Source organism: Temnothorax longispinosus, chromosome 1 (assembly GCF_030848805.1).
Source record: "Temnothorax longispinosus isolate EJ_2023e chromosome 1, Tlon_JGU_v1, whole genome shotgun sequence".
NCBI lineage: Eukaryota > Metazoa > Arthropoda > Insecta > Hymenoptera > Formicidae > Temnothorax > Temnothorax longispinosus.
In genome coordinates this window covers 22,151,180-22,175,672 of record NC_092358.1, presented here as the reverse complement: position 1 = coordinate 22,175,672, position 24,493 = coordinate 22,151,180, and the positions used below count along the sequence as shown (strand labels likewise).

Sequence of the window (24,493 nt, the reverse complement as noted above, 5' to 3'; positions counted from 1 at the left end):
GATATAAGTCGGAAGATAATTTAATAAAATAAATCGATTAACGCATTATTTTAATAATAAAATATATTTATTCAAATATAAAACATTCGTATAAATATTTGAATAATTTAAGTTTCAAACCGCTGGCCCGTACTGCATGTAATGCTGCAAACAAATAGAAATTGATTATTTTCGTAAATGAATGTTTACGATAAAAATTGAGATGTCGTACAAATCAGAAATGTGAACGAGTGCTTTCTCATCTTTCATTCAGGACTCTAGCCAATTATTCATCATTTTCATAATTAATTATTCATAATTTTAATACAAAACTAGAAACATTTTATTTGTGTAATTTATATTTACTTAATCCTCCCGCGAATATAATGCTAATAATTCTTTTTATTGGAAAGTTAGTTAATTATATTAACTAATATATAATAAGCTAAAAGCAACCGAACTGGTAATTTCTTGTTTAATATTTTGATTTTCTACTCTACGAGAATAAAAAGTTTAATATAGGTTAATTAATAAGTATAATGTACCTTTCTACAAATAAAGTTAAAGTAGCCTTCAACTACTTGATACTGAAAAGTACTCTTGTTGAGAGAGAGTGCGCCTTGCAATACCCTATACATACAAAACATTTTTATGAAAAACAAGTAAAAACAATTAATTAACTGAGTAAAATGTAGTTCAAGACATGCCTCAGTTAAAAGAAATGTACACGTTGGAATTTGATTTTTTTCATCAGGTTTCAGCCCCGAAAGAATATCATCATTGCAGTCTTGATAATAGTTTATATTAACGTTGATATATTTATAACATTAAATATTTTCTTTCTAGTTGATATAATATACATTATTTAAACGTATGTATGCACACTTTTTAAACAAATCTTTCTAATAATTTTCTCACCTCTAAAGCATAATCTGCATAATTTATGTATTTCATGTACCAGATCAATTTACGTCACTTCTTCATTACGAACTTCCTTTAATACAGAAATAAAAAATAGCAGAGTTAGCGATATACGTGTAATTCTATATCATATAAATTAGATATTGATTAGTTATTTAGTACAAGTGCAGACAATTAATTAACTAACTGAATAAAATGTAGTTCAAGACATGCTTCAGTTAATAGAAATGTACACGTTGGAATTAGATTTTTGACATCAGGTTTCAGCCCCGAAAGAATATCATCATTGCAGTCTTGATAATATTTTATATATTATAACGTTAATATATTTATAACATTACATATTTCCTTTCTAATTGGTATAATATGCTCTATTTAAACGCATGTATGCACACTTTTTTAAAAAATATTTCTAATAATATTCTCACCTTTAAAGCAATTTATGTGTATCATGTACCAGACCAATTTACGTCACTTCTTCATTACAAACTTCCCTTTAATACAGAAATAACAAATAGCAAAGTTAGCGATATACGTGTAATTCTATATCATATAAATTAGATATTGATTAGTTATTTAGTACAAGTGCAGACAAAATTAATTAACTAACTGAATAAAATGTAGTTCAAGACATGCTTCAGTTAAAAGAAATGTACACGTTGGAATTAGATTTTTGACATCAGGTTTCAGCCCCGAAAGAATATCATCATTGCAGTCTTGATAATATTTTATATATTATAACGTTAATATATTTACAACATTAAATATTTTCTTTCTAATTGATATAATATGCATTATATTTAAACGTATGCACACTTTTTAAAAAAATATTTCTAATAATATTCTCACCTTTTTAAAGCAATTTATGTGTGTGTATCGTGTACCAGACCAATTTACGTCACTTCTTCATTACAAACTTCCCTTTAATACAGAAATAACAAATAGCAGAGTTAGCGATATACGTGTAATTCTATGGTCACGTAAATTAGATTGATTAGTTATTCAGTACACGTTAGGATAATTAAAATCATTAGAATCATTTATAAAATCTATCATCATTATTAAATTGATGAGAATTAACATGAAGGATTTAATCGTAAACAATAAATGCAGAGAAAGAAATTAAAGATTATACAAACCTTAGACACACGAAGTTCATTACTTCATGTAAGGACATCAAGCCTAACCATCGTCTCAAGACCTCAGAATTCAGACTATAAATTGCAAGAAAATTATATAAATTATATAAAATGCAAAAAATATTGATCAGTTTCAATAGAATTTTTATAAATGCGATCGGTACGATCTGTCTATCACGAATCTTTAAAATAATGAAAAAATTCATATCTTTCATAACATGCAATATTGTAAAGAAAAAGTCTGCTGACAATATACAACAAAAATTAAAGCAAGTTAACAATTCTAAAAGCATGTCTATACAAAAGAAAAATCTGACCGCAAACAACTTTGACCATGTCAATCAGAATATGACAACAAACTTTTGTATAATAAGGCTCTGATTGATATTTAAAGTTAATTAAATATAAAAAATATTTTATCAAAAATTTAAAAATATACCTATATTTTGTCAGCACTTTCTTGATCAACCTGGTACTGCAATCTGAAAACATACAACATGTTATAAATACGTGTTCATTAAAGATATTGTAATCAGGCGATTCCAGTTCTAAGAAATTGGATATCCGCGTAATGACAATTACCGTCAGTCTATAAAATATGCATCGTTCGGTAAGTACAGCAGTTAACAGAAAATTTTATGTTTTAAAATTTAATACGTTAAAAATTACGTTAAATTACGTTAAAAATTTAATACAAGTATATTAATTTAATTTTATATCAGCGACGTGTAATTAAAAATAATTATAGTATTATATAATGTAATTCACATGTATATATGTTAGATATGTATTATATAAGTTTTTAAATAGGTTACAAATATATGTATATGATTCCCAAAGTATCATATTGATCTAAATTTTAGATTCTAAAAAGTTAAGGAATACTAAATGAAAAATCTAAAAATGATTACAGATGATAAGTCATAAAATATATGCAATGTATTGAAATATGACAAATTGAAACATTCATAGCATTCATAAATATATTATGCAGTTCATAAATTGTATTGTCAATTAAAAAAAAATTTTTTTAAATTTATTATATTTGAAATAAATCAGATATATTTAATAGGTAATTTCTAATTTGTGCTCCAAAATAATTACAGATTCTGTTAGCCAAAACAAATTTTTAGTGTATTCTAATATTCTGTCATATAATATGGTAATGAGATAAAAATACATAAAAACCGCAGAAGATTTCAAAAAATACAACAAAAACTTTGTATTTTCTGTAACAGCTTCTTTTAACAATGCAATAAAAAGTAAGTAACTTGTCTATAATCGCGTTAAAGAGATAATTTTGACAAGATTATGATATATCAAGAATATCATGGAGATTCTTTTCACAAATCTCTGAACTTTCTCAGGTTTTTATGTACATTCTATCATCACACGTAATATTTCTTAAAGCTCTGCATCGCATCTTAAGAATTAATAAATTACAAACATCTGCATTTCCTCTATTTAGTTTTTTTATCCGAGATATATCCTTGCGTGCTAAAAATATTTCCTTCCTATGGAGTCACTTACATAGTCAGTGACCATCTACCATTTCACGAAATTATTTTTCGAGAGAGATTGTCGCTATATAATAAAACCGTATGTCAGAATTGATATAAAAGATTCATCGTGGTATTCCTTGCCACTCAAAGTGGCATAAAGTAAGAATTTGTTATTCATGTTACTTAATTGATTATCTGTCATCACAGCCTAGATTCAATAGCTAGACCAAGACAACCCTTTCATCAAAGTACGTGTCCAGATATTGTGGTTGTCATAGGTGAAAAGAAGTGCTGTCTAGGCTGATAAGTGCTTAAATCATCATATAAATTATTTAGACCAAGATTTAATGTTTCCTTCTTAAGCGAGTCGGAGATGAAAGTATCACGAAATATAAAGTTACCTATTTAAATATTAGTTGCATATTATAATAATTTCTAATCAACAGTAATGTCTGTCAGCAAACGTTACAAAGTAATCTTCAGTTTGCTCGCTCTTTCTCTCCCTCTCTAGCGTATAATATAATTTTCTGAAAGAGAGACTCATAACAGGCGCAATAATAATCTTACTGAGGGACTCTTAGTGAATGGTCAATAAATTATCACTTTGTAATTTTTGCTTGAATGTTTTAACGTCCCACCCGAAGATTAAAGTAAGATTACGCATAATAGTTTTACAAAATCTACTCACCTCGTTAACAGGTAGTTCATTGACTAGCAGTTTCGAGTAAGTAAGTCTATCTTGTGATTGTAGTCTCCTCTCCGTTAAAAGACTCTTGATTAATTATATTCAGTTCTAAATAAATATTATTAAGCACTGGAACGTCGAAGATTCTTGAAGATGAAAAATATTTTTTTTTCTTATCATCCATAATGATTCTTAAAGAATCAAGGTAACAGACAAAATTGCCAATATTACAAATAATTGGAAAAACAAAACAATAATATAAGATCTTTGAATCATAGATGCTATAATATTGCAACTTTTACATTATAAAGGAAGGCAATCTCTTTTTCACACCCATTGTATAAAAAAATAGAAACTTCAGATATAATAATTATAATAATTAAGTAATTACATAAATTCAGATTCTCACTACAATTAAAAAAAGTTTTTGAAAGCTATTTTAAATATATTAATTACTTATTAGGAAATTTACGTTAGAAAAATTTCAACCAGTATGAAATTTCTATCGACATTTTCTACAGAACGCTTTTGTATATTTTTCCAAACGCACTGTCTTGTCTATAACTATTATAAATCGTAACTTTCCGAAGTTGTATATAAAATACAATTAATAAATAATTATCAGATTTTTTCAAAGAGGAATAAATCAGACATCCGAAGATATTTGTGAGAAACTTTCTCTGAGAATATCAATACATCAAACCTTTCCTATGTAGAAGATATAGAAAATCGTTGAACTGAAAGCAAAATTAAGATCATCAAATAATTTATGTAAATATTTCAGTAGTAGCAAAAGTTGTAATCTGTAATTCAGTTATAATTCAGTTAGTTATAATTTACAGAGAATCAGTTATGTATGCAATTCATAGAAGACACAGTAATGTTGATTGATATTAGAAACTAAGATATATAAGTTTGTGTATTATATACCTTTATTTTTTTTTAATCACGCTGCTATAGATAGATTAAGATTCTTCACAAAGTATTGAATATTATGTCTGCAGATAGCACTGCGTATATATGTATATATATATATTTATATATATGTATGTATAATAACTTATATACTAAGTAATTACTGTTGAATATTTAAAAACTGATAAGTTTGCATATCACGATGCAACCACCACACTCGGCATAGCTCGGCGTACAGCACAATACTAATTTTCAAGATAAACCAAGTATTGTAAATCTTGATTGAAAAATTAAATTCTAGTTATGACGTCTTTGCGTCGTCGCTTATACATTGATATTTTCATAATTCAGGTAAAGAGTATAAAATAATAAGTAAGGAAAGTGCGATCTTTCAAAGTTAACAAAAAAAATTAAATTATAGCTTTCTCTCAATAATAAATAATGTATAATATGGTTATCGAAAGAATGATTAAAAATGGTACAGTACAAATTTAGAATGAACGAATTTTTTAATAAAGCTATGATATTCAGAACAAAAATATATTGTAAAACAAAAAATTATATTGTTATCTTTTAATATCATTCACATTTCCCAAGATCTTTAAATAAATTGTAACTTTGAATCTCACTTCGTAGTAAATGTATGTATCTCATATTTGTAATATAAATGAAATATGAAAATTCAAATTATTCATGATTCTATACTTGACGAGTCTAATATTTATGGGCATTTATGCAATATTTCGTTAATATTTATATGTCAAATACAAAATACACATATTAATTATGAAGTAAGATTCAAATTTGTGATGTTTAAGTCATGATTCGAGTAGAAGATGAAAATGCGGAATAAATTGTGTCCAATAAAATATCGGGTATGTTAAATATTGCTTTTCAATTGATGATATTTTGCATAAATCTCAACGTAGAAACAGCAATTTAAGCAGATTTCTAAAACGTACAAGCTGATGACGTTAATTTTTTTTTTTTTTATAACACCATCGTTATTGATATTCAATCGAAATACATGCTCGAGAAGAAATGTCATCTGGAGGACACAGAATCCGTCAAGGTATCAAAACATTAACTTGTGTTTTAAGTCCAAACTCTCACGCATTTTTCATTCGCAGGTCGAGTATCTCAAATCGGTATATTACTGCCATCGATGTCCAATATTATGCTTGTAAATAATATTCGATTTTCTCAACACTATTCTCTCCCCATTGCCTCGTTAATTATCAAGATCAAACAAGTAATATAAAAGTGAGAAATGAACGAAGGACATAGTACGATTTGCAGAGTGTCAAGAAATCAGCGAAGTAAGACTTTGTACTGCGCATGTTTAATATCGTCGGCGTTTGCTAGGATAATCATCCGGGCGATTTCGATCATTTCCTTGCCAACGTCCACTACCACCGCTACCTCCACGACCACCGCCCATATTACCCATGTCAACCCTCATGTCCATTAAATCCATTATTTGCCCACGATCATCGTTATAACCCCCTCGACTACCGCGATCCATATTGTACGCGTCCATAAATGACTTCGGGTCCTATAGAAACGCGCGGAGAATGCGAATCGTATAGGGAAGCCGAGAGTTTGTTGTTAATCATTGATGAGAATGTCGTTCGCATCAGAGGAACGCACGATACGCGTGTGCGCGTGAATTGCGGATGTACCATATAAGTACATTCCGTACGATTCAGGGCGACCATCCATGTTTGACAGCAGCACAGGTCATCGTCAATTTTCGTCAAATCACATAGAAAAGAAAGGGGAAAACACAATGTTAGATTGCTGTTTTGTGTGTCCATGGCAGTAAAACTGCATTAAATACAGCTCTTACTAATATATCTCTTTTGGCGGATATGTTCTGTGACATTAATCAGACCAAGAAAATGCCCAACGTAGACAGACAATACTTTTGGTTATATATGAGTAGACAAATATCGGTGTAGCTGTTTACGCGAATCTTTTATAATTTTATCGCACACGTACAATTACTTTTCTTAATCGTGACTTCAACTCAAAATATAAAAGCTCGGAAATTGCATTTCAAGCGTAACATTAAATATAATCGTGGATTATTTTTATTATACTTCGTATTGTGGAGTTGAATTTCAAATTAGAGTTGAAGCACGATTAAGATATTCAATTGATTCAATTGATATAAGGATTATTGCTATTTTGATAATAATGTAGCCAATATATATTGGAGATCCCACAATATAAGAGTAAGAATGAGATTCATTTCATTTTGCACATCACACAATGAATAAGCAGAAATTGTCGATGTATCGGTTTGTACATAAATGTAACATAGTACAAACGCAAGTTTGTACGCCTGTATATTCTATATAGTGTGTAGACCTAAATAGAATTTCTTTAAAAATTTCCCAGCCCCAATAGTAGAGTGACGTAATTATTAGTCATATAATTATATATTCGGTAGAAATTATGAACGAGTTTACCTCGAGTAATTAGAGTAATAAGAACCTAATGAATAAATAAATATCTCCCTCATATAAAATAAATATCTCCCAATAAAAACGATGAATTCATTTTATCGTGTGGCAAATCAGATTTCGCACATTAGAGAGAAAACGCCGGAGATAATTTCAATTGCTTAACAGTAAAGTACTGACATTAAGCTTCCACATAATTTTGAAGCTCCGAGCACTAAAGACGCGAGCAGCAAAGAGACGTGATCAAGGTCTCGAAGCAAGCTCTATCTCCGTTGTGCTCGTAATACTTCAAAAAAATGTATCGTATTGCGAATCAGTACTATGCATAAAATACTCCTACAATGAGCATATGTCAAAATATGCAAGAGCATTAGCATTCCATAAACAACGTGCTTCCAAGTATTCAAGATTATACGAAGCTCAGAATAAATAAACAAGATTCAAATTTAACTTAGTTGGAGACTGCAGAAATATGTGCATGCACGATTCAATTTCCTTAGAAATATTTTTATAAGAGTAATAGCTTAATATACTTATTTAGAAGAAAGGTCTAGTTGGGCACTTCTTGGTCAGTAGAATTACTATGGAACCGTACTACTTCGTGAATCTTTTGCCACACATTCTTTTCATTTTTTGTCACAAAAAATGTAAAGGCTATAATACCAAATTATGAATGTGTAAATGTTCCATAGTAAATAAAATTGCTCTTAAGACTACAACAGAATAATAGATCAGAGTCTCCTGTCTGCAATCATGTGGAGAGACCAATATGGCAGTTATATTTATAGATCTAAATCACTTTCGAAGGCATAAAGAGTTTAGATTGTAATATATTTTTAGTAATATATATATTACAATCATATAGGCCAAGTGTGGCACGATTATGGAAGTAAATTTCGAAAAATCAAGAATATCACATTACGACAGAACATCTGTCTAGTGTCCTACGTACATATATTAATAATTATTAATATATATATTATATATAATATATATATTAATATATTAATATATGTATTAATATATATGTTAATAATTGAATCGGTATATGACAAAACTTATTAAGTAAAATTTAATCGTTTGTCAATTAGCGGAAGTCAATTAACGGTGATGATTATTATGGTTGCTATTTCTAGCTGCAATGTTTGCAGCAAAGAGCAGTAAAATGTTTGTTATGAAAGTCACAGTTCATTAATTTGCGTCAACGCTGCGATAAAATTGAGATATTGCGCTGTTCGCATGCTGGTTCATACATATAACACAGAAGTCGGAGGTTTTGAGCAAAACTTTCAGCGTAAAGTCATCGGCATCGGTACTTCCGATCGAAGATTTCGCATCTTAAAGAAAACAGTAGATCATATAAATTCGAATATCCGTGCATCAAAATTAGATGCAAAACAAAAGCGTATCTCGTCAGTAGAAAATATGTTGAGGAGTTAAATAGCAGAAATAGCTATATAATCGTTTACAGATCTTTGCAAACGGCAAAGCCGGTTAATGGAGATCATTTAGAATTTGTAACTAAAATCAGTGTTAATATTGTGACACTCCGTGCAGTCATTGAAGTGTCATTTTTTGTTGTCTAAATACTATGCACATTATTGATTCCTCCACATGTTACAAATATCCGAAACAAATTTATATATATATATTTTTTTTCATAAATGTATTGAATAAAAAACTATTAACAAATATTATTCGTTAATTTTGCAGACATTAGAACTCTGCTTATATTGAAGAGCATGCTCAATTGGGGGATAATATCAGGGTTTATCAACCCTCCTAAGTTAACTTTATAGTGTTATACACCATGATAAATAATTGCATCTCGTCATGCACGACACAGTATTCCGCTCATTGTAATAAATGAGATGTGCGCGAAACGCATGAGAATACATTTCAAAATTGTACCGCCCAAGAAGAAAAAAAGAACACGTCCAGAAAAGAAAGTCAAATGTTACGAGAAAAAACTTAATGCTATAATAAGTTATGGAAGAAAATAATAAATGAAAGAGATACATTACCACTGGCATGCCGCTTCCACCTGCAAAAATTAACAAAAACATATTTGTTAAAGTACAGAATATAAAATTATGACGATGCTGAAAAAACAAGCCTTAAATCGTTGTATACTTCTATGTAAGTTTAGACATACTGTACAGCTGTATTGCACATATTTGCGATATATATAATGTATAGATTGCAATTGTATTATAGTTGTATCTTCGTAATCTTAAATCATTTCTTCCTAAAACAAAAACTCATTACTTACCATCAGGTTGACCATATCCATCACGATCATTGTTACTGACAGAATCATAATTTTTGCCGCCGCTGCCGCCGCCACTGCGAATTGCCTGTTCCTAGAATATAAAAAAATACAACCATCAGTACACAATAATTGAAATGTTAAACCTGTGGTTTCAAGAAAAAATACAATATAGAAAGTTAAGGGAACTAAAACAGAAATTTTTATATTTTATATATCCTTTCACTTTTTATATCAGTATCTTTTTTTTCATAATAAACTTGTATTTCACGTGTCAGCACACAGCGATGATACTAATCAACTATGTTTCCTATGTGAAACTTATATTTTTCTATACCCCTAAGATTTATACATTAGGCACTTGTTGATTAGAACACATCAAACAAGCGTGGCGTCGGGGATTTATCGAAAAGTTTGTCAACAGTTATGTTAAACTTATGCCGTTAAACAATTTTATTACTCAACAAACCTGCATAAACAAATTGTTTTCCTGTTGACGTCTATGCAATTCCTCTTCCTGCCTCCTGATACGTATCGCCATTTCTTCTTGTTGGCGTCGTCTTAATTCCTCTTCGCGAGTTCTCTGCTCTTCGGCTTGTCGCTCCTTCATTTCCCATTCTCTCTTTTGTCTTTCGCGATCCGCCTCGCGCATTCGCAGTTCTGTAATACAAGATATGATAATTCATATAATCATAAAGGAAGAAGAGGCAGTACTTTACACATTAATATTAGAATACGTACGTTCTCTCAGAAGTTCCGTCTCGTGTTCATATCGGGCGAATTCCATTTGAGCTTCCAGTTTTTCTTCTTCCATCGCCATTTCCCGTTTAAGTGCTTCTTCCTTCTGCTTGTATAATTCGTGCAACTGCTTCCATCTCGTACCGTACTCGTGCTCAAAGCTGCCTACTTGCGCGAAGCGTGGTCCAATCTCACGTGCTTTGAAAAATTCTGGATTCTTGCGTGGTAAATTTTTATCGGGATAGCCGTCCACATCATCTTGCTGCTCAAATGGCTCAACAACTACTGGTCGAAGGGAACTGAAACAGAAATTTTTACATTTTATATACACATTCACTTTTCAAATCAGCATCTCTTTTTTCACAATAAATTTGTATTTCACGTGTCAGCACACAGCGATCAATGAAACTAATCAACTATGTTTCCTATGTGAAACTTATATTTTTCTATACCCCTAAAATTGTACATTAGGCACTTGTAGATTAGAACACATCAAACAAGCGTGGCGTCGGGGATTTATCGAAGTTTATCAAAAGTTATGTTAACTTACGCCGTAACGAAATAGCAACCCTCCGTGCATTTTCTCAGAGCTAACTGAGCAGATGGTTTCCGGCAAAACTCAACAATTCCTTCGCCAGTAGTTTTACCTCTATCGTCAACTTTAACTATCGCACGCTCGATTTCGCCAAATACACTGAAGGCTCTCTCAAGGAGTTCGTTGGATGTCCAAGTTGTAAGATTCTTTACTTTGATTGTCGATGAATGAGGGGCGAAGCGTACCTTCAGCGCACGCCCTTTTCGCATTGAACCATCTAGTTCGCGCTTAGCTGTATCAGCATTTGCTTTATAATCCTAGAACATAAAAAAGAAGAACAATTATTTAATTTGAAATTGCAAAACACGAAATATTTTAGTAGTTATAACGTGATCATTTCAAAATTATACAGCCAGAAATTCTTATCATTTCATATCAAACGGTAATTATTATAATCATTTAATATTGTCACAAAGAAAATTGATGCGCAGCGATGTTGCTTATTAAATAACTATATATGGTTCGTATAATTACCAGTCTGAGAAAAGCAAAATTTTTCTCTTTGTTCACAAACAGCTCGGATATTTCTCCATATTTTTGGAACATATTCTGTATTTCTTCTTCGGTCACGTCGTTTGTCAAATTTCCAACGTACAAACGATTTCGGCCACTGAACTTCTTCTCTGTCGTATCCTGTGGTGGAAGCTCATGAGTAGGCCCACTGATAGACATAACGCGTTCCATTAGTCGATCCTAAAAATGATAAAAATAATCAAGTTCATTAGTATAATCACTATGGGTGAACGATATACAAAGAATATAAGATGTAAACTTACGTCTTGCGATCTACTGGCCATGTTTCTGTCGCCGCCACCGCGACCACCTCTGCCACCTCCTCGCATTGCACCACCGCGACCCATGCCCATACCGCCACCCATTCCGCCACCCATTCCGCCACCCATACCGCCTCCCATACCTCCTCCCATACCGCCTCCCATACCGCCTCCCATGCCACCACTCATACCTTCCGGCATGGGATTATCCATCCCTCCATCCATGGAGTCATTCATTTTCATCTAGAAGAAAATCAAAAGTATTCCTGAATAATCTATCATTATAAAACATGTATAATTCGTTAAATACACCCTTTCTTATAATTTTGTATATCTTATTCTATATAGCAATTTTTAAAATAAATTTAAATTCTATTTTTTCATAGTTAACACATGTAATTTGTTAGTTAACAAAATATGCATATATTAACGTGATTATCAAAATGCGTATTATTACTATATAAAATATTTTAATAAATATATCAACTCTCCATTCGTAAAATAATAGAAACATCTTAAGGTGATCCTAAAGCCGTGATCCTAAACGGTTTTTTTCTTAGCACTAATCTTTTAATTGGCTTTATAGAAATACAAAATTCTTGTCTAGAATTAAAGTACGCATCAAAATCTGAGTCATGGTGGTCGAATTTATATCAAAAACGAAAAAAAATTAATATTTTTTGTTATACGTGACGACCACCACGTATAAATTCGACCACCATGACCTAGATTTTGATGCGTACTTTAATTCTAGACAAGAATTTTGCATTTCTATAAAGCCAATTAAAAGATTAGTGCTAAGAAAAAACTGAAAAAAAACCGGTTAGGATCACGGCTTTAGGATCACCTTAATCTCTTAGCAACGACTCTACGAGTTTACATATGTAATTTATTACTTAACAAAATGTGCATATTAACGTGACTATCAAAGTGCGTATTATTGCTATGTAAAGTATTTTAATAAATATATCAACTCTCTATTTGTAAAATAATAGAAACATCTTAATCTCTTAGCGACGACTCCACGAGCTCACACGTGTAGTTTCGTTACTTAACAAAATATGCATTAACGTGATTATCAAAAAGTGCGTAGTATTGCTATTCAAAGTATTTTAATAAATATATCAACTCTCTCCATTTGTAAAATAATAGAAACATTTTAATCCCTTAGCAAGAACTCCACGAGCTTACACGTGTAATTACTTAACAAAATATGCATTAACGTGAATATCAAAGTGCGTATTATTGCTATACAAAGTATTTTAATATATCAACTCTCCATTTGTAAAATAATATAAAAACACCTTAATCTCTTAGCGACTCCACGAGGCACGTGCGACGCGGGAATTTAAGAACGCTCACCGCCATTTTAGATGCAAGGAACGCCATTTTGCATTTACTCCACCGGTGTGGGAGTGCGTAGGAGTGAGAATTAAAGACGTGTGATTCATATCCTTTCAATCGTCCCAACGTTTTCAGATTCAATGCTAACGCGTTATCGCAGGCGTAACAAAGGTAATGCCGCCGATCGCGAATGCACCATGACTCCAATTTCGACAGTCACCCGCCATCCCGCCAAAAACGGAGTATTTCTCCCGAGAGCTATCTTATTTTAATCTTCCCACATCGGCAAACGAATGCGGAAAAATCTCGACGCGCGGTCCTCTCGTCACGCCAAAAATGCGCCACGACGAGGCGTTCTACGTATATAATCGCCATATTCACCACGCGGCCTGCGGCGACGCGCCGGAAATAGCGCGATCTTCGCGATCCACGATCGAAGGGACGCGGGATCGAGGGACGAGGGGGGGCGCGTAGCCGGCCCGAAAATAATTACTACGTTTCGCCTCGCCGGACAACGTAATGGCGCCGGTACGACGCGGCGGCGATCATTTGACGCCAGGCGATTTTTTAGCTCGCGGTACATAAGTCGCAAAAAGTCGTGAGAAAGAAAAGAAAATTACCGCTTCGTTGTTCCTGCCGCCGGGACCTCCAGGACCACCGGGACCACCGGGGCCGCCTCCACGGCCACCGCCGGAGAAACGAGTACCGCCTTTTCGGCCGCGAGGTCCGCGGCCGCCACCGCCTCCGCCTCCTCCGCCGCCACCGCCGCCGCCGCCGCCGGGCGGGTTCCGATCGCGCATATTCTCGCTGCTGTTCTCGACTGGCGCGTTCGCCGTCTCAGACTTCACGTTCGGGGTCTCCGTCCCGGCCATCGTTGCTCCGTGTCCCGCGTGCCGTGAGTGAAATCCAATTCTCCACTTTCTGCTCTCGACCGAACCGAAGCTCCTACGTCACGCGTCCCGTACGTACGAGTCGACCGCACTCTATGGCGTCCGGCAACGAAGAGACCGACGAGGGGAGCCGTGGCAATTAAATATGGCAGTTTCCCTTTCTGGCTGCGGCGCGATGCATTGTGGGTGACGCAACGACGGGATTGGTTGAGGCGTCGGCTGCGGCGCGCGATGATTGGCCTAGCAGGTTCGCCAACTTTCCCAGGAATGTGTTGTTGACTAGGGACTCTGGGTGCACTTCTTGCATTTGTATTCCCCAGGCGACCACGTGAACACGTTCCGTTCGAGCAAAAAGAGTTGTATAAAAGATGGAAAATAAATACATATATGTATTAGAGGTGAGAAATTATATCTTCATTGTCAGAAATTTTGAGAAAACAGAATTTAAAGTTTATTATTTCTATGAAGATTTTAGAATATATGACTTTTTTTAAACAGTAATAATAATGTCGACATATAAAAAATTCTTAATATATTTATTCAATTTAAACTCCTGTAGAAAAAGTATTAACTCTAATTTTGATAAAAACTCGGGATACGACGATTCTTTGCCTCTGACAAGGCACAGATATTTTTATAATTGATAGTATATTTTTTGTGCATATATAGATAAAACAGCAAAATTTAGTTAATTTATAAAAATAAAACATTTTTCAAAATATAATACGAATTTTAGAGAGAATAAAATGTTTCGATATTTAGTTTGTCAAACAAAATTTATTTAATTTAGCATTAAATTATTAACATTTGATCCTCGAAATCCATTGCGATATTTTACGCTGTTATAAAAATCACAGTTAATTATTTACTTAAAATTAATTCGATGTAACAGAAAAGAGTAAAAAATTAATTACCGCTCGTAATGCGAAAGACGTATTCAAAAACTAATTTGTCCTAAACTTTGGAGGGACTCGAGAAATGTCAGCCCAAGTTATCGCATACTTCGGGAAAACTTACGGCATACGTATCAATCAATGTAGAATGTCAGTGTCACACGGAGTTGAGCGGTGTGAACTTTGATAAGTATGCTGACACGCGCGTTCCCTCGGAGTCGTCGCTATCAGTCGACGATATAGGTGTGACCTAATGTTTCCGGCCCGTCACCTAAATCACGGGAGCTCTCCGGGTCGTAGATCCTATACCGCCGGAAGCGCGATCCGATCGCAATCTGGGCAGAAAAGCACGCGTGGGAGTTTAACGATATAATAAATTCCCGGGCGGTCGTCCACGTATCGGGCATTCCTGTCGCTAGATCCAAGTGGCGAATTAGGGTCGGAGCCGGCGATCTAGGACGCGCTCGTCAGCCGATCGTTCAAGCCAGGGATATACGCTCTCGCGAGGATCGCGCAGTTTTGCCGTGACACACACGTACACGTAACAATCGGGACGACTCTCTGGAGGGAAAGTAGATCGCGTCCCAGAGACCCATCTCCCCACACCCGCGGTCTCGGAAATTATCGGTATATTATATACATCATATAGCGGGTAATAAAATCTGCTTTACAGCGAAAGTAGACTCCGTACGTAGAATGTACTTTCAAGAGGCCCGTAAATAAAAGTGAAGACATGCAGAGAAGATCGATAACGCCAACAATGAGACTATAATGGTTGCTTTTCTATCCCGTGGCTGAGGGATAAGCGAATATTTTAATTGATTCTAATAATTCGCAAAATCTCTCAAAAGCGGACCCCACGACGCTGAATCGTCCCTCCGTATTTTTTTATTAAATTGAAAGCATTAGAATAAGTCATTGATGTTAATAAAACTTTCCGTAGTTCGCGTTTCTGCGTCGTAGAATTGCCTCTTAATTTTATGCAAACTCGCTCGTTAACCGTATTGAACTTCCGTCAAACGATTTTTAAAGAGCCTTAAAACATCACCTCTCCGTACACGCCGTGACGCGAGAGAGCTAAGACTCCACGATTAAAAAATTGGCTTCATTACAGGACGTAATTAAAAGATGATAATAGAAGAACGAGAGAGGGAAAAGAGTAGAACACGCTGGTTGCGCGCGACATATATACATATAGTGTCCTAGATCTATCGGGTAAATATATTTTGGAGACTTTTTCCACACATTCGAAATTTTGAAGAAATCCTTCTTCTTAAAATAATGATCGAAATATCGATGTCTTTTCTGATCTACAAACGATCGAAAATAAACTCACTCGAACTACACGTAATTAAATGGAACCTTTAATCCGTTATTTAATTTGAAATATTTCTTAATTCAATGTTCTGACAGTCTAACTCCTTCAATTCTGAGTCGTCAATCTTTAACGTTTTAATTTAAATGTGATTACATTCTCTTCCTCTCCCTCTCTTTTCCATTGAAGTTCCACAGTCGTTGAACAAGTATTCAAATATTTAAAATTTCTATGCAAATATTTGGCTCGCTTTTGTACCTAAAACGTGATGTATTTTAAACTCTAAATCAGATAATTTTCCTGTAAACGCAAATATACTTACTTTCTGATAAAAGTGTAAGAGTTGGTCTCGTGAAATTATATCTCGTTTCAGAATTCGAGAAATTCACGTCGACATGTCAATGAGTTTCGATCGCTGTTGAAACATCACACGGTGGCTTCGGGACATCCCGTATAGAGAAGACGTGGAGGAAGCAAGGCGGGACAGGCAGGAGCGTAAACAAGGAGAATGCATCGCGGGGGTGGCACGATGGGGTACGAGGGCGAGAGGGTTGTACCCGTCGCTCATGCGCGCCTAGAACCCCGCCCTGTCGCTTCGGACCACAGCCTGTCCTGTCGAGGACTCCTCGCCGAGGTGGTCGAATAGTCACGCTTGAACCCGCGATCCGCGAGGCGGACGGCACTCGCCAGGAACGCGCTGGTGCTCGTACGCGAGAGGAGGAGGAGGAAGAGAAGGCCCCGCGAAACATCTGTCCTGGTCCCCCCCCCCGGTCCGTCGCGCTTTCACCCCTTTCACAGTTCTCTTCCCCTCTCGAGATCGCAGGATCATCGAGATCACCCCGTGATCCGATCGCGACGGCCGGTGAGTGTGAGTGTGTCCTATGCACCCAGGAAGGATCGACGGCGGCGGATCGATCGGGTGTACGCGACGGGGAGTCGCGTGCGGCGACAGGAATTTCAGGATCGCGACGCGACCGACGTCGATGCCAGGCATCTCTCCGCTGCGTGGCAACCAGTTGCGGAGCTGGTGTTAAACGGGACCCGTTAAGTGTTACCGCGAATGGTCCTTCGGCGCGAGAGCCAAGCTGGACGGCGACGGGTAGATCGCGGATTCATGGCACCATCGGGATTCACCGGCGGAGGCTCACACGGGTTCTGAAAGAGTACGTCGAATACCTTTACTCTTTTTTCCGCTGGAAACAGACAGCTGGGTGGATCGATCTGGAGCGCGTGGCGGATCGTCAAGTATATACCAGCGACCGCTGTTGATTGCGGATAGACCTGGCGAGATAGTAATAGCGCAACGTCCTGGATGAAAAGCTCCTTCATTAGCGGAGACGAAATGTCGTTGACGGTTTGTGGCTTCCTGTAGTATAATTTTACGATCGGTTCTAAAGCTGACGAGCAAGGTACATAGGGGAGAGTCGCGTCACGTCGACCTGCTTGTCGTATAAGTTTCACATACGCGATATCGAATTCCTTTGACTCGATATCCGTCGTTCAAATATCACAACGTGCGCCTTACCGATAAAAAAAATAATAAACAAAGAAACGAACGAACAGGCCTAACTTGGGATCAACAGATTAACAATTTCCAAAATAGCACGCGACTTTTCTAACGCGTGAAGCGATCATCGTCAGTCTCTTCTCGAAGATTTTTTCATATACGTGCGCGGGGCGCGCTGCTACGCGCGCGCATTATAGAAATGCATGATTTCCTGCAAAACGGCAGTGGCTGAAAGGTCGTGATCGATCGGCTCAATTTGATAACCCGAAGGAACCTTAAAGCGTGCAAGGTCGTTATGTATAGCGATAAGGTAAAGACTTTCCACGGTTGAAAAGTCGAGGAGGAGAGTCGAGAGAAGGTGGCTCGGTGGAGCAGAGTGGTACGTGGCCTATCTACACAAACGATGCCGAGATTTACAAGTGTCTGTTCAAGCAAGCGTCGAACTTGAAGGCGATAATCGAATTCATCGAATCCTCGCGTGATGCCGAGCCAAGGCCGTCGCGAGAAGACGTGCATGGAGCTTTGCGAAGCGCGCGGCATCGTTTGCAGGATCTTGCTTCATGATGCTCCTCGAGATTTCGGGAGGAGATCCCCGACGATCGAGCGTACATCGACGAAACAATAACGCGGCGTCGTCGATCGAGGATCTCGTATAAGCTACACCTAAAATTATATCCAAATTTTTTGTATCGAGGAGCTCATATTGTTCGATAAAATCCCCCCCGGTATACACGACGAAATTGCCTCGACGACCGTGCATCGAATTTCGAGACGAGCAAACGAGTTGGTAAACGGCCTCGCTCAATGCTTCCTAGCGAAAGACGGGATCGCGATCGAGCTCACTTGATCCCCGGTACTCTGCCGGACGAGTCGTCCACGCGGAAACCGATGATCGATGCGTGCCTGTTCGACAGTTGATCCCGGAGGATCAAGAACCCCTTCCCTCCATGAACCTATAGCGTCTAACCGTATACGAAGCGATGATCGGCCAGTAGATCGGCGCGCTCGATGAATCGTCGCAGAATCGAGGCATCGAGCAGCAGCCAGGACCGCCCGAAGAAGAGGAAGCCGTAGTAGAAGGAGTCTTGGCCGCGTAGCGTCGTCTCGATCTCGGAGAGAAGCCGTCTCCCGGGTGATGCGCGGAAGCAGCTCCGAACTCCTGCTGGAGGCGAGCTGCAGCCAGTGCCAGAGCGAACACGATCGGAATCAGGGTCGGGACAGCGGCGGCGAGTACGACTTCCACGAGCGGGAGCTACGTCGTAAGCGCAAGCTGTTGGAGCTCGGGCTCGGCGCGTCGCGGCGCCGACCGCCACGGCCTACCTGCCGTCAGCGGTTTAATTTCTACGCGACATCGGCCCTGGCCTTCGTCGCTACGTCAGGCGGCGCGGCGCTCCTCTTCCTGGTGCCGCTCTACGTCGACCCGGCCATCAGCACCCTAGCGGCGGACTTCTCGCCGGAGCCGGTAATCTGCACGACCTCGCGGCGCGAGGACCTCGCCGGTCTCTTCAACTGTACGTGGAGCTCGTGCCGCGAGGGATGCACCAGTGACGTGTACAGCTGCACTCACATATACGTCACGTACACGCCGTGGAGTAACGCCAGCATGAAGAACGACACCGGCGGCAGGAACACCACCGCGAACGCCACGGCCGATCTGGGCACCGTCACTGCCGGTAGGATCACTAAGTCGCAGTCTTCCTTAGCGTTTTTCACTTTTCTTCTTGTATCTTCCACATGCACAGAAAGAAAAAGAAGTATCAAATCAACACTGGTATTATACTCATTATATATACACACGCAACAATATATAATTTTAAAACGAGATTATATTGCGTTAAACGAAGAAAATTTACTTGAATGAAGCCATTTGTATAGTTAAACGAAGTTTTCTATAGTTCAATCAAGAAGAAAAAGTTGAAAATCTTATAAGATAATTATATATGTTGTTGCGTATACACAAGTATATCAGTGTTGATTCGACACTTGTTTTTTTCTGTGCGGCTATACAATTGAGAATAATAGTCGAAGTTAAAATAAATTGGACGTTAAATCAGATTGGCAAAAAAAAAAGGTTAAAGAAATGCCGTAGAGAAATAGGCAGGAAAGCACGAAGTACAATAGAAAATCCGAAAAAATTAATCGTAATATGATTTCAAATATTAGAAACAACATTGTTGAACGCGAGGTACAATTCGTAACGGACGGAATCTGTAAAATTCAAAACCACCTCTTTCTCTATATCGCTATTTGACTATAAAATAGAATGTATCGCCTGGGAAATCGAAGAGAAATTGGAATACATTCCGATTTAGTAGATCAACGTTGCGGATTGCATGCGTGCTCTCGGCGAGCATAAAAATTCCAAATCCACCACCCTCCCCGATGTTAATCTCCGCTGTAAAACATGTCTTTGTCGAGCAGTGTCCACGCCGGGGGATGTCGAGGCGGTGCTGTTGGTGAACATCAAGGGCTGCGGATATCCGCCGGCAGTCGATTGCAAGAACTTCACCCGCGAGTTGGGTTACGAAGGCGCGAAGTTTCCCTGCCATTATAGCCGGGTGAATGGTAGCATAGTGATGGCAAACTATAATCGCGAGGCACAGGTCGCCATCATCATGCACTTCTTCGCGGCGCCTTTCGTAGTGACTCTCGCGACCAGCGTCGTGCTGTGTGTGATGCACTGTGACTGCAGGTGCACGCCGCCACCGCGACACCCGCCGCGCGGCATGAGAAGATCCAGGGGCAACGACCTCAGGTAATTAGTTTCGCCAAAGTACAAAGCCAGTGATACCCACACACACACACACACGTTCGTTCGTATATACCTAGACAATTTTTTTTTTCTGACGGACGTATACGGATTGTTCATTAGCCCTAGTAACCATATGTCCATGATACACACACGTTTTGTGCGGAATGAGTTAAAGTTTTGCCTTTGTTAGTTTGAATGTAACGTATCTAGAATAGAGTAGAGTAGAGTAGAGTTGTCACACACGGTATAAAAGTGCTTTGTTTAAAGAATTGTTGAAACGCGATAACGTACGTACGCGTCGGAAATCCGGGCGCTGATATCAATCGAGTTAATAATACTCTCACGATAATGACAAGTCACACACGAAGCTGGTAAATTGGTGTTAATATAGCAATTATTGTAATATTACAGCTGCTGCATGAGTATAAAAAATCGATAACGGGTTAGAAGCGTGCCAGAAGTCGTCCGATTTAGAAGGTGTATTTGACGAGGCAAATAAACTTTCTAAACCATACGTAAGACAATGACGACTTAACAATGATGTTACTACCATCGTACTTACCGTCGTCGTGAAACGATGCTAAACTCTTTCGGCTGCAAATACTGCCTTAGAAGGTATCTCAAAGATCATTTTTCAAGGATTGATTGGTGTTATCAATCTTCGTGTTCCGTTGTGCATAAATATTCATTTACATGATCGTGTTATCAAACTAAACAATCTTCTTAGCGTTTCTTCATTCTATTTTTATATTAAAAAATTGGCAAATAATTTATTTTTTTATTCACGTTATATATATTATTCAAAATTTATATTGCCAAGAATTTTACGAAAATGTAATCGTAATCATTTTCTTTGTCCACTGTTCTAATTAGAATCATTTACAATTTTCCAAATCAGATTTTCAGCTAATATACAGAAGAGTCTTTTCTCCTTTTATGAAAATTAATACTTGACTGTCGTAGTCTTGGAGCGCGAGAGCAAAATAAAAATAGAAAACTATCGATGATTTATTTAAACAATAAGAAGAATCATTTATCGAGTGAATTATTAAATCCGCTTTGACGCTCCTCCGCTTTCGCAATATCGTCGTTTAAATTAAATATTTATATTGGCTTGTGTTGGTTGCTAAGTTTTTCCGAGAAAGCTTGTTACTGCATGCTAATTCATTAATATTCGCTGCAAAGTGATACAGACCAACGTTTCCTCTGACTCGCTATGATTTACATGCAAAACGCTTTGCCGCAAATACTAGTGCTTTTTGAATACACGACGGAACACGGAGGCGCTGCCTTAGGAATAGAAATACACATTTATCATATTATTACAGAAAAGAGCGAATCGCAGAAACGGAAATCGGATATCGATTCATCATCTCTCTCTCGTAATCTCCACTAATTAGCTCCAAAAGGCGCATTCATCTCATTAACGATACGGAGTGCGCTGCCGAAAGCCGTGACTGCGCTCTCCGTGCAACGCAATGAACATGTAAAAAGAGATCTCTAATTATCGATCGGATGCCGTAAGTAATTCCGTGCACTCGGAATAATCGAGTTCTCTCTCACGAACGTTGATACGTTGCGTGAACAAGCATATAGAGCAAGCGCGTACCTCGCGTATAACTCGCGTGATCTATCACTTTTCCGAATGTTCTTTTTTTCCTCTCCCCTTTAATTTTTCTACTTAATTCAGTCGTTGAGCGAAACAAATCACATTTTTCTCGGTAAGATATCTATGAAAGTGCCTCGTGTAAAATCCTGTTAATGTATTACAGCAATTTTTCTAAATCATCAACAAGACTGCCTAAAGTACTTGAACGGAATATCCCGACAAAACCACTTGAAATAAAAATACCCAAAGTTGGTAGTCACGCCAGAGTTGTTAAGTATCATATTGCTTGAAATATGACTTACAAATATTGACTTGCTGTGTGTCTGTCGATCACTATTTCGCTCAACCGCTGAATTTCCGCTACCGCATGAGATTTCCCCCCCTCACACAGATCAACGCTGTATTAAGAGAAATAAAAGGGACCAGATTGTTGAACCAAGAAATCACGTGTCAAGAAGCTAATGTAATAACAGCCCGCAGAGGCAGCGAGAACAAAAAGAATTATATATGTATTGTTATTTCTATAATATACTCTCATCTCTATAATATTCTCGTCGCACACGTCGAAGAATCGCTGATGGAAATGGACTTATCGAGTTTTGCGCTACGGCACTACCGAGGGTGAGATATTAATCCACGTCCGAGCGACGGGGGCAAATGCGAGAAATAGATGTGCGATTGAAGTCAGAAGTAATTTCTGCTGTTTTAAGCATCGCGATTCAACGTAACGCGGAGCCTCGAGGGCTCATTCCCTCTCCGAAAGCTACCTTGTTATCTTTCTACTTTCGACCGTTTGTCATTTCCACGACGATGGTATTAGAAGACGGAGGATCGGGGGCGAGGATGACAGCTAGCAAATGGCAGCCCCGACTGTCATACATCAGATTTGGATTAACCAGCGACCCTGGCCGTGTTGCCTTTCACTCTTTTTCTTCTCTCTCTCCTTCTCTCTTTCTCTTTCTCTCTTCGCTCCCCCTCTTTTTATATCTCTTCTTTTTCATCTTTCTTCGCAAAGTTGTTTCCTACTGAACGTATCGCGTGCGTTTTCACTACAAACGGTATTTTTGTTGCCAGGGTTTTTCCGCTTTTATCTCGCCCAGGCCACGGGAGTTGTGTCCGCACAAATCGCTGTAATCCGTAATAATGTAATTATGTTTGCCCGGACTCTCTGGGTTCCGGGGGAATTATCTCGGTTAATCGCGTTCTATCCGAATGAAACTGGAATGTATATCACTTCCCGCAGTTCATACTTTTGCATTTTCATGACTTTCAGTGAAATTGTCGCCGTCGATTCTCGTTTCTAAGTAGTACAAGTAAAAGATAAGATCGTTATGAAATTTATATAAGGATTATATAAAGATATATAGAAAAAGAAAAGAGTATGAAATAAAATATTGTGAGAAACAGTGAAGGCGTGTGGTATTCCTGAATTCTCTACCGGGATTTTTATAGGACAATTCGAAGCGACCTATTAAATCGACGATTTTGCATGTCACGCTGCTTGATCTCCGTGCAACGATATCCCTCGAAATTTGTCGTGTGTGCGGCAGAGAAAAGACGCGATACACGATACCGCTGTCGTGTCACTGTTGCTGGAGATCGTGTTTCGTATCAAAGAAGGGTAAAGATGAAGTACGGCAAATTCCGTTACCGTATATCCTTCTTCCTCAGAATTTCCACGGGACAGACGGATAAGCCCCGGCCGTGCTATGAAATACGAGAAATTCTTCTTGAACGCGGAAAAATTCACTCCGGTGTACTACGTTCGTGTGATATCATCATGCTAACGATTACGGCAAACTTTTCGCTCGAGAGTTTTACGGTGTATAAATTATTCGAGTTAAATGGACTTGTAATCGCGATAAAGGAACACCTCCATTTCCCGTGAAAAGGAATCGCTTCCGCAAAGAAAGAAAGAAAGAGAGAGAAAGAGAGAGAGGAAAGGAAGAGATAGCTTTCTCGAATCTATGTCGCGCAAAGTACGTCTTGCGAAATAATAAGAAGTATATTTGACATTTGTTTTTCTGAGAATCAGAGAGAATCGGGCTCTCTCGGAAGGAACGGGGAAGGAGTAGAATACTTGGGCGTATACTCGTTAACTTTGCGACCATCCGGGATGGTATTATACATAAGCGGATGAAAGGGATAAAAAAAAAATCCTCTCGAACTTTTAATTGAAACAGTGCTCCGAAAGAGCCG

The 24,493-nt window shown here is 37.5% G+C and overlaps 2 protein-coding genes across 14 annotated transcripts in view; one reads left to right on the top strand and one right to left on the bottom strand.

Annotated features, from left to right (window-relative positions):
• Window positions 1-45: 45 nt before the first annotated feature.
• Window positions 46-14,345, bottom strand: LOC139817728 (protein no-on-transient A). Of its 9 annotated transcripts, none has more exons than XM_071786037.1 (16): window positions 13,949-14,345; window positions 11,988-12,227; window positions 11,686-11,904; window positions 11,167-11,468; window positions 10,620-10,915; window positions 10,348-10,538; window positions 9,882-9,972; window positions 9,634-9,653; window positions 4,230-6,696; window positions 2,479-2,521; window positions 2,040-2,114; window positions 1,750-1,821; window positions 1,329-1,394; window positions 687-973; window positions 525-609; window positions 46-144 (listed from the first exon to the last, which is right to left on the bottom strand). In XM_071786037.1, the coding sequence occupies exons 1-9, from the start codon at window positions 14,198-14,200 to the stop codon at window positions 6,484-6,486; spliced, it is 1,824 nt and encodes a 607-aa protein (XP_071642138.1). In that variant the 5' UTR covers window positions 14,201-14,345; the 3' UTR covers window positions 46-144; window positions 525-609; window positions 687-973; window positions 1,329-1,394; window positions 1,750-1,821; window positions 2,040-2,114; window positions 2,479-2,521; window positions 4,230-6,483. The 9 variants fall into 9 exon arrangements, with proteins under 9 accessions (XP_071642138.1, XP_071642131.1, XP_071642135.1 ...); XM_071786030.1 differs by having other exon boundaries at window positions 898-973; XM_071786034.1 differs by having other exon boundaries at window positions 46-609.
• A 129-nt stretch (window positions 14,346-14,474) lies between these two features.
• Teh1 (tipE homolog 1) overlaps window positions 14,475-24,493 on the top strand; it is a 49,364-nt gene continuing 39,345 nt past the window's right edge. For 4 of the 5 annotated variants that reach the window (XM_071786135.1, XM_071786128.1, XM_071786125.1 and 1 more), the window contains exons 1-3: window positions 14,475-14,616; window positions 16,800-19,606; window positions 20,355-20,688. In XM_071786135.1, coding sequence (XP_071642236.1) covers window positions 19,069-19,606; window positions 20,355-20,688 — 872 coding nt within the window. In that variant the 5' untranslated portion in view covers window positions 14,475-14,616; window positions 16,800-19,068. Of the gene's footprint in view, window positions 14,617-16,799; window positions 19,607-20,354; window positions 20,689-21,096; window positions 21,301-22,013; window positions 22,206-24,493 lie in introns of all 5 variants that reach the window. The other variant, XM_071786139.1, reaches the window with a different exon arrangement.

Excerpts from the sequence above, each read along its gene's own strand:
- LOC139817728 (XM_071786034.1), bottom strand. The coding sequence starts at position 14,200 with ATGGCCGGGACGGAGACCCCGAACGTGAAGTCTGAGACGGCGAACGCG. Across the intron at positions 11,905-11,987 it reads TGGCCAGTAGATCGCAAGAC|GATCGACTAATGGAACGCGT; the intron begins GTAAGTTTACAT and ends TATCATTTTTAG. Across the intron at positions 10,916-11,166 it reads GGTTGCTATTTCGTTACGGC|TTCCCTTCGACCAGTAGTTG; the intron begins GTAAGTTAACAT and ends TTTCTGTTTCAG.